General features: G+C 35.1%; 1 protein-coding gene across 4 annotated transcripts in view; it reads right to left on the bottom strand.

Annotated features, from left to right (window-relative positions):
• The window catches only part of LOC101742079 (uncharacterized), a 28,526-nt gene that overhangs the window by 1,267 nt on the left and 15,332 nt on the right, over nt 1-11,927 (bottom strand). For 2 of the 4 annotated variants that reach the window (XM_062671556.1, XM_062671558.1), the window contains 3 exons: nt 2,467-2,637; nt 1,457-1,663; nt 809-982 (listed from right to left, as the gene is read on the bottom strand). In XM_062671556.1, the coding sequence (XP_062527540.1) occupies nt 809-982; nt 1,457-1,663; nt 2,467-2,629 (544 nt within the window). In that variant the 5' untranslated portion in view covers nt 2,630-2,637. Of the gene's footprint in view, nt 1-808; nt 983-1,456; nt 1,664-2,466; nt 2,681-3,915; nt 4,173-11,927 lie in introns of those variants that run through there. The other 2 variants (XM_004933068.4, XM_062671559.1) reach the window with 2 other exon arrangements.

Raw genomic sequence — 11,927 nt, 5'->3', positions numbered from 1 at the left:
AGCGTGACATTTTTCAAATGGGAAGATCTCGATATTAGAGATATAATAATATCAGTTATCAATTGCTATACAAATTTAATATTATTATTAAAACTAATAAAAAAACTAGAATCTGTAGCTCTCTATGTGACATTGAGTTTACTCAAAAGATATTTTGTGAAGCACCACGCTTTGGAACCGTAAGTCATCACTGTTAACACGCATTGACTGTATACCTTTGTTTTAAGGCCCTGAGGGATTTTGGATGAAAACACTTTTTTTTTATCGAACGCTGCCCGACTGATTTGGATCCGCCTGTTGACCTCTATCTCGAAGTTGGACTTACCTAATCGGACTGCGTGTCCCAGGTAGGTATATAAATTCATCTACAACTGCAAGAGTAGCGTGTCCAACAGTTAGTGCGGTGGACTTAACATGGACATTGAACATGATTTTCGATTTATCCATATTCATTTTAAGGCCCACTTGTTGAGAAACTCTATTCAAGTCACCGAACCCCAAATCCAGTGATTCAGCCATTACTATTATATCGTCGGTATATCGAAGGTGTGTGATGTATTCACCGTTATACACTACAATTGTTAAGATACTACTAATTAATCTTACTATAGCTAAATGAAAAAAAAAATGGTTACACACACATACATGTGTACTACGTTGACGATGCCACGTCTATAAACTACACGTGCGAGCTATAAATTGACGAATTTAAATCACGGTCAGCCGAACGGCATCGCCGCTCTTACGAATACGAACAAACAAATAAATATTGTTCTTTATATTGTTATGTTAGATAGCGTGAACTTACATGACGAGTTGGACGGGGTCGCGGTGATGCACATGTCGTTTTCTAATTTGAAACGGTTGAACTCGGCCAAGTCAACCATCAATTCGACGCCGGAAATCATTTCGCTCGTCATACCGACCTCGGTGGCCAAAAGCGTAGCCACTTCGACGCTCGTCCATATCGGCACACGGAAATCTGTGCAACGTATAACACTTAATAATATCCTTTTTTTTTCATAACATTTTATTATTGTTTTTATTAAACGTACCACTATACTATACCGTAAAATTCGTCAGTCTGATGTAACTATCAGATTTTCTAACGACCGGATCACAAAGTCGGATTGCGGAAATTGTTTTAATAAGGATTCGTCTTTAGTACTTTTTTTATTTTTATGCTCAATCTGATACTCTAGTCTAAAATTTAAGGTTCAACTATACAAAGAAAGTAATGTTCGCCCAATTATCGAAATCCAATAACAATCACTGAAACCTAAGATTTTGTTTTATGAATTAATTATATTTCTGCCTTGATTATGTTGCATTGTTACTGATGTAGCAAAGAAAAACTATTTTATCAATATTTTCAATTAATATTTAGTAAACAAAAAAAAAACGGTTTACAAACAGATAAGAGAATGGTCTATATTATGTAGTTTTAAATAATTACCTAAGTTTTTAAGCACTTCGCATTCTGATTGATTGATCTCTTCTATTGAATAGTTTGATCCTCGTATCTGAAGGACCCTTTGTATTACGCTCGCTTTTATTGACTCCGAGGCGTGTGACATTTTGGCAGCTATCTGAACTGCAGAAGCCATTATCAGAGGTATACGAATCGCTAGATGCCGTTTAAAATGGTCCCACTCAGTTCCACCTTAAAAAAAAGTGTTTTTATTATATACATACCCACTTACTTATCAACATACAAATGCACGGCATAGCTTGTACCGGGTATACAGTACTACATATTATGACATGGGAACTGTTCTCAAAAAATAAAGACCAGACAATGTGTGATAGATGTGCAGTGCTGAAAATTTTACTATACAAAAACCACTTCATAAGTTCCTTTTTATCGAATAAATGACATCCATCTTGAAAAATGAGGTCGTAGCCGTTATTTTACTGAACAACAGTTGATTCACCTTTCAAAGCGGAGCAAATGATTGCTCCGCGGCCGAAATAGCCACGAGGAAATAGGTTATCATTATTGTGAATACCGAATTTTAGCTTTTGATTACAGAACAGAAATGAACAAATGAATGTATTGGTAAAGTAATAGTAAAGACTGAAGAGAGGACATTGAAGGAGCAATTGCGGACGATTTGGTACAGTTTAGAATGAAATGAAGAAATTTCTATGGAAAAAAAACTGAGCTTCAGTTTGTATATACAACACTGGCTATAACGAACAACGAACCCCCCCCCCCCCCCCTTAAGCTTTATTTGCATCTTTGTATGAAGAAGTAGATATTTCAATTGAATTTTACGTTAATTTGACGTTTAATGTTAATTTGAACGATGACATATTTGATTAATATCATGCTAAGCAATGGTGCCTATCATAAGTTGTTTTTTTTTTTAAATATGGCAAAAAAATTGCCGCAGTAGATTTGATTTATGTCTCTGAATATTTTGCACTTTTTACACTATTTAATCATAGTACAGTAATACTAACTTATATTTCCACTCTCCTTGATGCGTGCAACGATACTACGCTCCACCAGCCGACAAGCTTGACCAGGCACTCCTTTGGTTTCAATGGCCATCATAGAACACATATTCCATATAATTTTCCTTAATGTTTTTCCAAGCATTTTGAAACCCCATGGCGAGCTCATTTCTTTCGCTGTCAAAATTGTTACGATTCAAAGTCGATATTTGATTTACTTCTGTTGCATACAGGGACCGACTTGATTCTAAATGCAAGCAACCACTTATGGTATGAAGTAGAATTGTAACCAGAGCAGAGACACGATACCAATAATGGAAAGCGTCGATAATATCGATAAGCTTAGCATGACGATTTTCTTCACGTTGGCTTAACTTAGTAGCGGTTTTTTTATTGCTTAGGTACGTGAACTAGCTCACGACCCACTTGGTTGGTGTTAAGTCGTTACTGGAACCCATAGACATCGACAACGTAAATTCCGCCACCTTCCTTGAGATATTAGTTCTAAGGTCTCAATTTATACAGTACAACAGCTGCCCCACCCTTTAAACCGAAATGCATTTCTGCTTCACGGCAGAAATAGGCAGGGTGATAGAACCTACCCGTGCGGACTCACAAGACGTCCTGCCACCAGTATGTGTTATTATTGTGTTGAGGTCTAGAACGATGTTTATTACATAAATGTAATTAAGACTTCCATCTTGACTTCGAGACTTCGACTTGTCATGTCAAAATGCAGGGGGGCAATAAAAATTTCTGTGTGTATTTCTCAATTAATAGCAGAGCTTTTCTGCTAGTTATAAAAACAGATTTCCAATAGCTCCAGAGTGGCAGTACAGTATTATTCCTTACAGAAAATAGAGGTTACATTTAGATTTAGGTATTTTTTTGTTTATGAAAGTAGACGTGCGTCAACAGATGAGGTCACAAGCCGTTTATTCGTAATTGATTACGGACATTCATGAGCATCCACAATAGCTGAGGCAAAAACATTGCGAACTGCGCTACGTAAAAAATACGTGTTGATTTAATATAATCTTAATATAATAGTAAACCTTTGCCTTTTTGAAATAAACTAATTGATTAATTAATCAATGACATTAAATACACTTACATTGATTTTAAAAATAATCATGATCGGTAAAATACATAAAAAACATTTTTCTAAATTCAATATTTGATACATCCCAACCAATGGGACAATAGTTATTATGAAGCTGGCACGCACAACTAGTACAAGTACACTGCCACAGTTAATCATAATAATTATTTTTAACAATACTATACATAATTCTACCCACCAATGCACGGTAATATTGAATAACGTGAATAATGGATAGTATATTTTTTGTGCCATTTAGTTTGTCAATTTTACTATTAATATTCCAAATAACTATGATCACTCTCGAAAAAAAGAATTTCTTAGTATGCTTCCTGCTTCGATTTTGAACTTACAAATTAAATTAAATTATTAGAAACGCACCTTCTTCATCACTTTCCTCTAGGATTATTTTTAGCCAGCCTGGAATGAAACTAAGTGATGTCGAATTTATATCATCCATATTAACTTTATTGAACACGCGTTATCAAATTAATATTCACAGTAACAGTTCAACAAGAAACATTTTTTAACTACCTGCTAGCATAAAACCCAACAATAAGTCAACGCGTCTTGAGGGTCACTTTACGTCTTTGTCGCTTTCAATGTCAAAATGATTTATAATCTATGCACGAGTGCAATTGATTGGTCTATTAAATAAATACTCTTTATTGAATTAAAAAATATGTGATTTTTGTTCGTTATAAACTCATTTTGATACTATAGTCATGAATCACCTAACTGATTAAAATATTTTCTATTAAAGTTTCATGTAGTAGGTATGTGCGTACATGTAGTAGGTAGGCGGCCATAAATAAATTATACATTCCCTACTCTAAATTCAAATTAGGGAAAACGTTTTCTTATAATTTTATTTAAAAATGACTAATGACAACCCATTTATTTTCCACAAAAAAATATTTTTTTAAAACTCAATTTTTCTATTTGTTAACAAAAAGTTTGTATAAAATTATTCCAAACTATGCTTTTTTCCTTTTCGTATTTCGAAGAACTGTTCAATGCAGTCATCACTAATTGTCATTCTCTAGGAATAATGTGAGTAGGGCAGCGTCCAAGAACATATACTATACATTCATAGATTCTCAGTTTTAGCCCACCTGATGGTAAGCTATAATCACTATTGGCTAGATTAGATAATATAAATACATAAATTTACTCGAGTTTCCAGCAATCGTTGCTCCTCATACTATGCGGCCTGAGACTTAACTGCTATTCTGGGTAGTTCTTGAGTGCTGTGATGTTCTTGTCCGAGCTTTGATATTTCGCAGCAGTAAGCAGTGCCATTGCTTTGTTCCTAGCATTGCTGATGCCCATGAGCAATGGGTTACTTAACTTCGGAAGGCCGTATGCTTGTGTACTACCAACGCCAATAAAATTAAGAAAGGGCAGGCAGAAACCTATACAGTACTGCTAAAACGTTATATTATCTGATTCTTTCGTTCTTTTTTCAATGAAAAGTGGCCATTAACTTAAGTCTACAGTATTCTGAAATTTGTCTTGTATTTTCTTGTCGTATCTTTATAAATTTCAATAACCCAAAACCAATAATTTAATCAACGTAACCATTATTTAATTTAATTATCAATTATATTTACCTAATTAATACTACCCAATTTCATTATGCACTAATATAAGCGGTGTAGGTACTATCTAAAATAATAATCAAATCACGATGTGGTTTGGATTGACAGTCAACATCAACGAAGATCGAAAAAGACACGAGAAAGAAACACGATGTTAATATCAGTTACAATTATTCCAATTTTTTTAATATTTGTAAATGTATTTTAACTTATTTGATGTTCTGGTATGTAATACCTAATCAATATTAATATCATAAATGTTACAATATACAATTGTTTGTTATATAATAATTTAAAAAGGGTTGATGAGGTCTATCCGAAATTTCGCACAAAGATTGTTTTTAATATAAATTATTCAAGATACTATTTATGATATCAACTGAAATCAACTGGGCAACGCCGGGTGTAAATTATAGTTCACTAGTTTTTTATATTACGTACCAACGGATCCACAAATAAACTAGGGTTATGGTTGGTTTATGGCCCAAAGAAACAATATAAGGAATTGCTTATCCCGGAATAATGAAACGTGTTTCATTCTTCCTGTTTTATAAATTTAAAGTGAGTCAAACGGCGGGGCACATCTAGTATTAAATAAGACTAAGAATCTTTTTTTAGTGCAGCAACTAACTTATAACTCACGTGTTGTCGAGTCCAAACATTACAAACGTAAATACACAACTTAACCAAGAAGTTGAAACCTGGATCGAATTGAGGTCTTATATTGCTAAAGGGCATCCCCACCCTTCAATCCGGAACGCATGATTACTCCGCGGTACTAATAAGATGGAAATTGACATTTACTTGTACGAGCTCACAACAAACGCCTCAGCGTCAGTATAGACTTTAGGAACCACTTATCAAGCTTTATTTAGTAAATACTGTTTTTCACAGCATTATAACATTCCAATGCGATTAATAACAAGACACTCTTCAAATACAGGTTCTTTTTCCATTAAATAAGCAACAGTATTTAACTGCGTATTAACTGATTGAAAATAACTATTTGAGGAAAAAAAGAGACATTTGACCAATAGGATAGACGTTTACTAATGCGATACCGAGTTTAGAGCCTGCTGGTTTTAAATACTTTTTAAAAGTATATTCATAAATTTGCACAAATACTGATGGTAGGGCGTATTGTGTACTCTTATTCTGTAACTGTAATCATCCACACACACTGATCCACATCCATTCACAACACGTTTGAAGCTTCAACATTAACGAACACGAACACGTTATAAGGTGAGTGCATCACGTTCTAAGCTGAGTGCACGTTGTGAAGACTCTGGTGAAGACGCGAGGCTGTGTTCCTTATAAATATAGTACTTATATACATTTACTAGTGAAACTGCCACGCTAGCTGTGACTACATTTGAGGTTTGAAATACGCAGATTTGTTGAAACCGATCGTGTATTATTCATTTCACCTTGCCGGAACCACATACTACCACCTTCTTGAAGGACTCGTAGAGGTAAGAATTAAAGAAATAGGGATTTAAATTTGTTAACAGGAAACAATCAGGATCGACATGATATATACGGTGAGCCAACAATTATACTCAAATAAGTTATTGTAACAAATATGACAATTTAGACACATAATACATTTTATAGCGATACTTCCAGATTATTACAAAGTTTAATTCCACTTAAAAGTGCGTCCTACATATTTTCTAGTTACCTGTACTGCATTATTCCGTTTTAAAATATCCGCCATTCCGAGTCACTCTGATGTCATTTCAAATACCTCCGTGTTGTGATAATTTCACATTGTTGGTTTTATATCATGATAATTGTGTATCATCATGATATAAAACCAAAGTAAAATTTTCACGAAGTTGTATGAAACAATAGAGATATATGAAGCAAGCTTTCAATGTACGAAGCGTATCGCGGTGTGTCCATCTAGCCATTGATATGTTACCGGACCTATGTGTGCACATGTTGGGTAATAAAACCGAAATAAGTAAAATGGTTGTGAAGAGGAAGATGGGCGTGGCTTCGACAAGGCGGTACATTTTTCTCTCAGACTCCGCCCAGCTGAAAATAAACCTCCCTCGCGCCATTTTCGTAACGTGCGTTGTGGAAATATCTAATTTGCATGATTTTTTATAAGATTAAAATGCCAAATATAAAAACGAAATTTATTTCATAAGTGTGATACCTACAGCTGTCATTGTAGTAACGATCCATTTTATTTCACTTGGATTCATTAAAAAATATTGGAAAGTTTTGTTAGAAATACCAGATACCAGACTTAAAAGATTTTCAATTATAACACAACACGCCTTATTAATCTTTATACAAATAGACATTAACAAGTTAGAAATTTATCATTCTAATTAAGTTTTATCTACTTCATATGATTCGTATACCCAATGCAAACCTGCGTATCAATACAACTTCGAATCACTAATATTTGCACATCGCTTTTTAAAGTAAGAACGAAGAAAAACGTACCCATCTATAGCTGTTTTAATAATATCTGGTGACATTCACTTATGAAACTCAGCAATAATGAGGGTACAGTTAATCCACCAACCGACGGCCTATTTTCATACTTGCCATAAATGTGTTATATATTATTATTAGCACTCGACGGCGGAAGTCTAATTCAGAGCTCGACAGTAAATGGAAAAAAAGACCTTTTGAATTATTTTAAAGATAAAATTCAGTAATTACAGATAATAGGTGGTAAAATCTGCTCTAGTATGCTACCAGGTCTTCCTGTCGCCTGGTGGCAAGCCGATAGTAAACGAGATGACGGGATTGTCCCAAATAATTCCTCACATTATTTACCCATGGAATATACGGTATACAACAGGGAGAATTTAATACTGTCCCTACACATGGGCCTACGTATATGCAGCTATTCCTATACGGTCTACTTGATGGTGAGTCGCTCATGGACATCAACAATGTCTGGTGAACGACCTAGTCGCTGTTTACCGGAGTGCAATTAGGGCACGATGTCATAGCCTACGCGCCCTTGTTTGCAATGAACTCACAGTGATGTCTCTAGTAAATTGAGTTCTGGAAAAGCCTAATAAAAAGTTCTCCATTTCAGTTCTCAAGAACTAATTAGTTAATTAATAAATAAATTTATTAATTTGTTACACAAATTAATTAATAATGAAATAGTTAATATTAATGAATTCCAGCCGGAATAATTTTAATTATTAATTTGTTCCGGCTGGAATTCATTGGTCGATAAAAAAATTTACATGGCTATGCATTGAGCTGTATGTCATTGATGTATAACAAAAACGAGCATGGAAATCGATGGAACGCCAGAGTTAATTATTATGGTCCTGACGCAAAGTATGACAATGATCATAAATATATGCTCGATGAAGCCGCAAGATCAGACCGGTCATTCTGAAAACAAATAGAAGGGGTCACTGAAGGGTTGATGTACAGCAGTAGACTTGCATCATTAACTGATAATACTGTAAGGCACTATTCATCGTAAAATTTAAGGCGAATTCAGTTGTACGTATGTGTTAAATAATAATATGTTTAATATATATGTATAAAGTGTAATATGCACATCACTGGAATAAAATGTAATATCTCCTCCATTCGACTACAAACACAACGACTGTAAACAAAACCGTCAGATATATATATAAAAAAAAAGAAATTTCACCCCGAATCCAGTATTAAGTCGTGTCAGGGATTTCTACGTCAACAACTGATATGTAAATTCCATACGATTTAGGTTTCCAATTTTCATATGATCTGTATTTATTTTCACTGGCGTAACCCGTAAAATATTACACTATGGTAATATGAGGATTTGTGTCGTAGTGTAGCTTGACAAGATGACAGTTATAGGAATCTTTTGGGGCGCGATGTACGAGGGCGATAAAAGTGCTCGATCGTGAGACGTCTTCAACTCATTTAGTGCTATATTTTCAGTTTTATGCTTTTGTATTCACCCTTTTCGCTTTTATTGTTACGTTTTATTGAATTTGTTTTGTTTTGATCTCGGTATTGATGTAATGGGTATGAGACGATTAAAAATATTGAAGTATCTTATTAAATTTTGAGATTAATTCTCCTTTACATTTGCATGTATTATAGCTTTTGTCTATGTCGACGTAGTTTAAAGGAAAATACGAATGCTCTACTCGTACCGAGCGATTGGCGACTGTACTAGCGTCAAATCCCGCCGCCAGGTAAAATTTTTTGTAATGAAAAACTTACCTACAATTTGTTGACGAATTATTTCCACGATTAAGGAATAATCAACATGGGAACATGTAATAAGATCCAAACATGCAAAATTTATCCTTTCCGTAATTACTATGCGAGTAAAAGATATAAATCAAGTTTCAAGGTAGGTGGTGAAGTTAATTTTTAATGCTTATATCGCGCACACGAGGTGGAGGAGCTCTTTATACATACGACTGGTTTTTTTTTATTATCTAGAAGTTCACAACTTTACACAAAAGAATTGTTTACATTCGATTTGTTCGCTTGGCTGGAAAAGTTTTTTTGATAGATGCATCTAATAACGTTTATCTTATAAGATTACTTCGCTTCCCGTCTCAGTAAGAATTCAGGTACCTTTCATTGTTTAGTCGACTGTGTGAACACATGCAAACTATGCGAGCGCTCGACTACTGTTATTGGGTTGCAAAGAATAAAATCTAAGTTTAGTGGTTTTCTGAATGCAAAGTTTAAGAAGAGGATAGATATTTTCCAAAATCTATTTGACTAAAATTTAATTAAAAAAAAAGAAATTGGAGTATTTTAATTTAATTCAAAACATTTGTTCTTTTGTTTGGAATCTGTTAAAAATTGTCACCTTCTTTGAGTTTTCGTATAAAAATAAAGTCAATACTTTTTGACCTTTTTACTGCGTATATATAATAAATACCTGACTAATACTATATAACTAATACAAAAATTGTACGAGGTTTTGCGCCCAAACAGTAGTATTTTTGATCGAAGAAGGTTGGTTAATCACGAAAGAAATACTACAGAACCTGTCTCAAACTTGCATCGTAATCGCAGTACAGAGATACCAGAACAGTAGTAGCAGTATTGGCTAATCGATCTCGTAGTTACCGCCTGTATTGCTGTTCAGAAGTATTACATAAGACTGCTGGATGCCCGTGATCCAACAGTTAACGCTACTAAAAATAAATTAATTACGAGCAGCCACCAAATGTAAAATTAGCATCCAAAAAAATTGTGAATATCTTACACCAATATGGCAAGACGGCAAAGTATTGGACAATGTAGTCAAACTGAGGTGAACATTACGGTTTTCTTACTGAACATCGCTCTTACAGTGTAACGAGGCTTGTGGAGAGTATTAAGCGGTAGGCAGCAGCTTGGCTCTGCCCTTGGCATTGCTGAAGTCCATGGGCAACGGTAACCACTCACCATCCGGTGGGCCGTATGCTCGTCTGCCTAAAAAGGCAATAAAAAAAAATAAAAAACAACTCTCGAGTAAATGGACCGATCGGTTTTCCCAACATAAACCCGATAAAACACAAATGAGATGTCCTTTAGTTAACGTTTGGAATTGACATCCACTCCTATAATGATAGTTATTAGACAGTTTGATGTTTAACATTCCCAGGATTTCCACATTTAGCCTTTGTACAATAGTAGTTAAATTTTTCCAAGCGAACTTTTTTTTACGTGTATAAGAGTAGGCTCTCCGTCATGACATACGCGAGTATGGTCTTCGCTCAAACGGCCCGGATACACCGCACCGCGCACTCATAGATCCCTCCAAACCTTACAATCACGTTTTTGCAGGTTAGCCGTCGGAGCACCGTGATTCGTGAGGAACGCCAACCTGCACGACGATCTGGGCCTCGAATCGATCCGGAAACACCGGAAGTCAGCGTCGGAACGGTGCTTCGATAAGACTATGCGTCATGATAATCTTATCGTTGCCGCCGCTGACTACTTCTCGTCCGTCCGCTATACATCAGTCCGCTGAGTTTCTCGTCGGATCTGCTCACCTGTCCTGGTGAAACTGGAAAGACCTTCGGGACACAAATAATCTTACCTTCATAAAAAAAGTAGGCTATCGCCAGTTGATGCTTGATAAACCTCTTCCTGATCGCCAATATCTTTACTGATGTCACTGAAAGTTAATATATTGGCAACGGAAGCCTTTAGTATAATAATATGTCTTCTCAATTTGATATTTCGTAATAATTGTAAAATACTGAATCCTATCTAAATTTCACAACCTATAAAGAACACTTACCACACGTTGGCCAAAAATATCCGATAAGACTACCAAAGTATCAGCAATGACATATGCTAAAAAATAACTTTACATATCAAAATAAACCATAACATTATTAGTTAAGGCTTATTTTTCTTTGCATCGCCGAGATTTACACACGTATGAATTGCACATTTAGTTGCGAGGGTGCGAAAACTTGTTGTTATCTCAAACGAGACCAATTTCGGCAAATGGTTACTAAGTCCTAACTTCTCCTATCTTTTATATCATGCATAACGTGGTTCACTTTAAAATATCGATGTCGCACACACATACGCTTCTGCACCGACGGCAATGTAATTTAAAAAGGATTTGTTTCCGTACGTGTTGACATATTAACCTGATAATTCATTCGGGAATCAGATGGAGCCTCTACTTTAAGCAAATGATTTTTTTTTTATGCTTATATGGAGTTCACAGCCAACCTGGTGTTAAGTGGTTAGTGGAGCCCATAGACATCCACAACGTAAATGCGCGACCCACCTTGAGATTTCAGTTCTAA

This window comes from Bombyx mori, chromosome 1 (genome assembly GCF_030269925.1).
Source record: "Bombyx mori chromosome 1, ASM3026992v2".
In the NCBI taxonomy this organism is placed as follows: Eukaryota; Metazoa; Arthropoda; class Insecta; order Lepidoptera; family Bombycidae; genus Bombyx; species Bombyx mori.
This window is presented reverse-complemented; position numbering and strand designations above follow the sequence as displayed.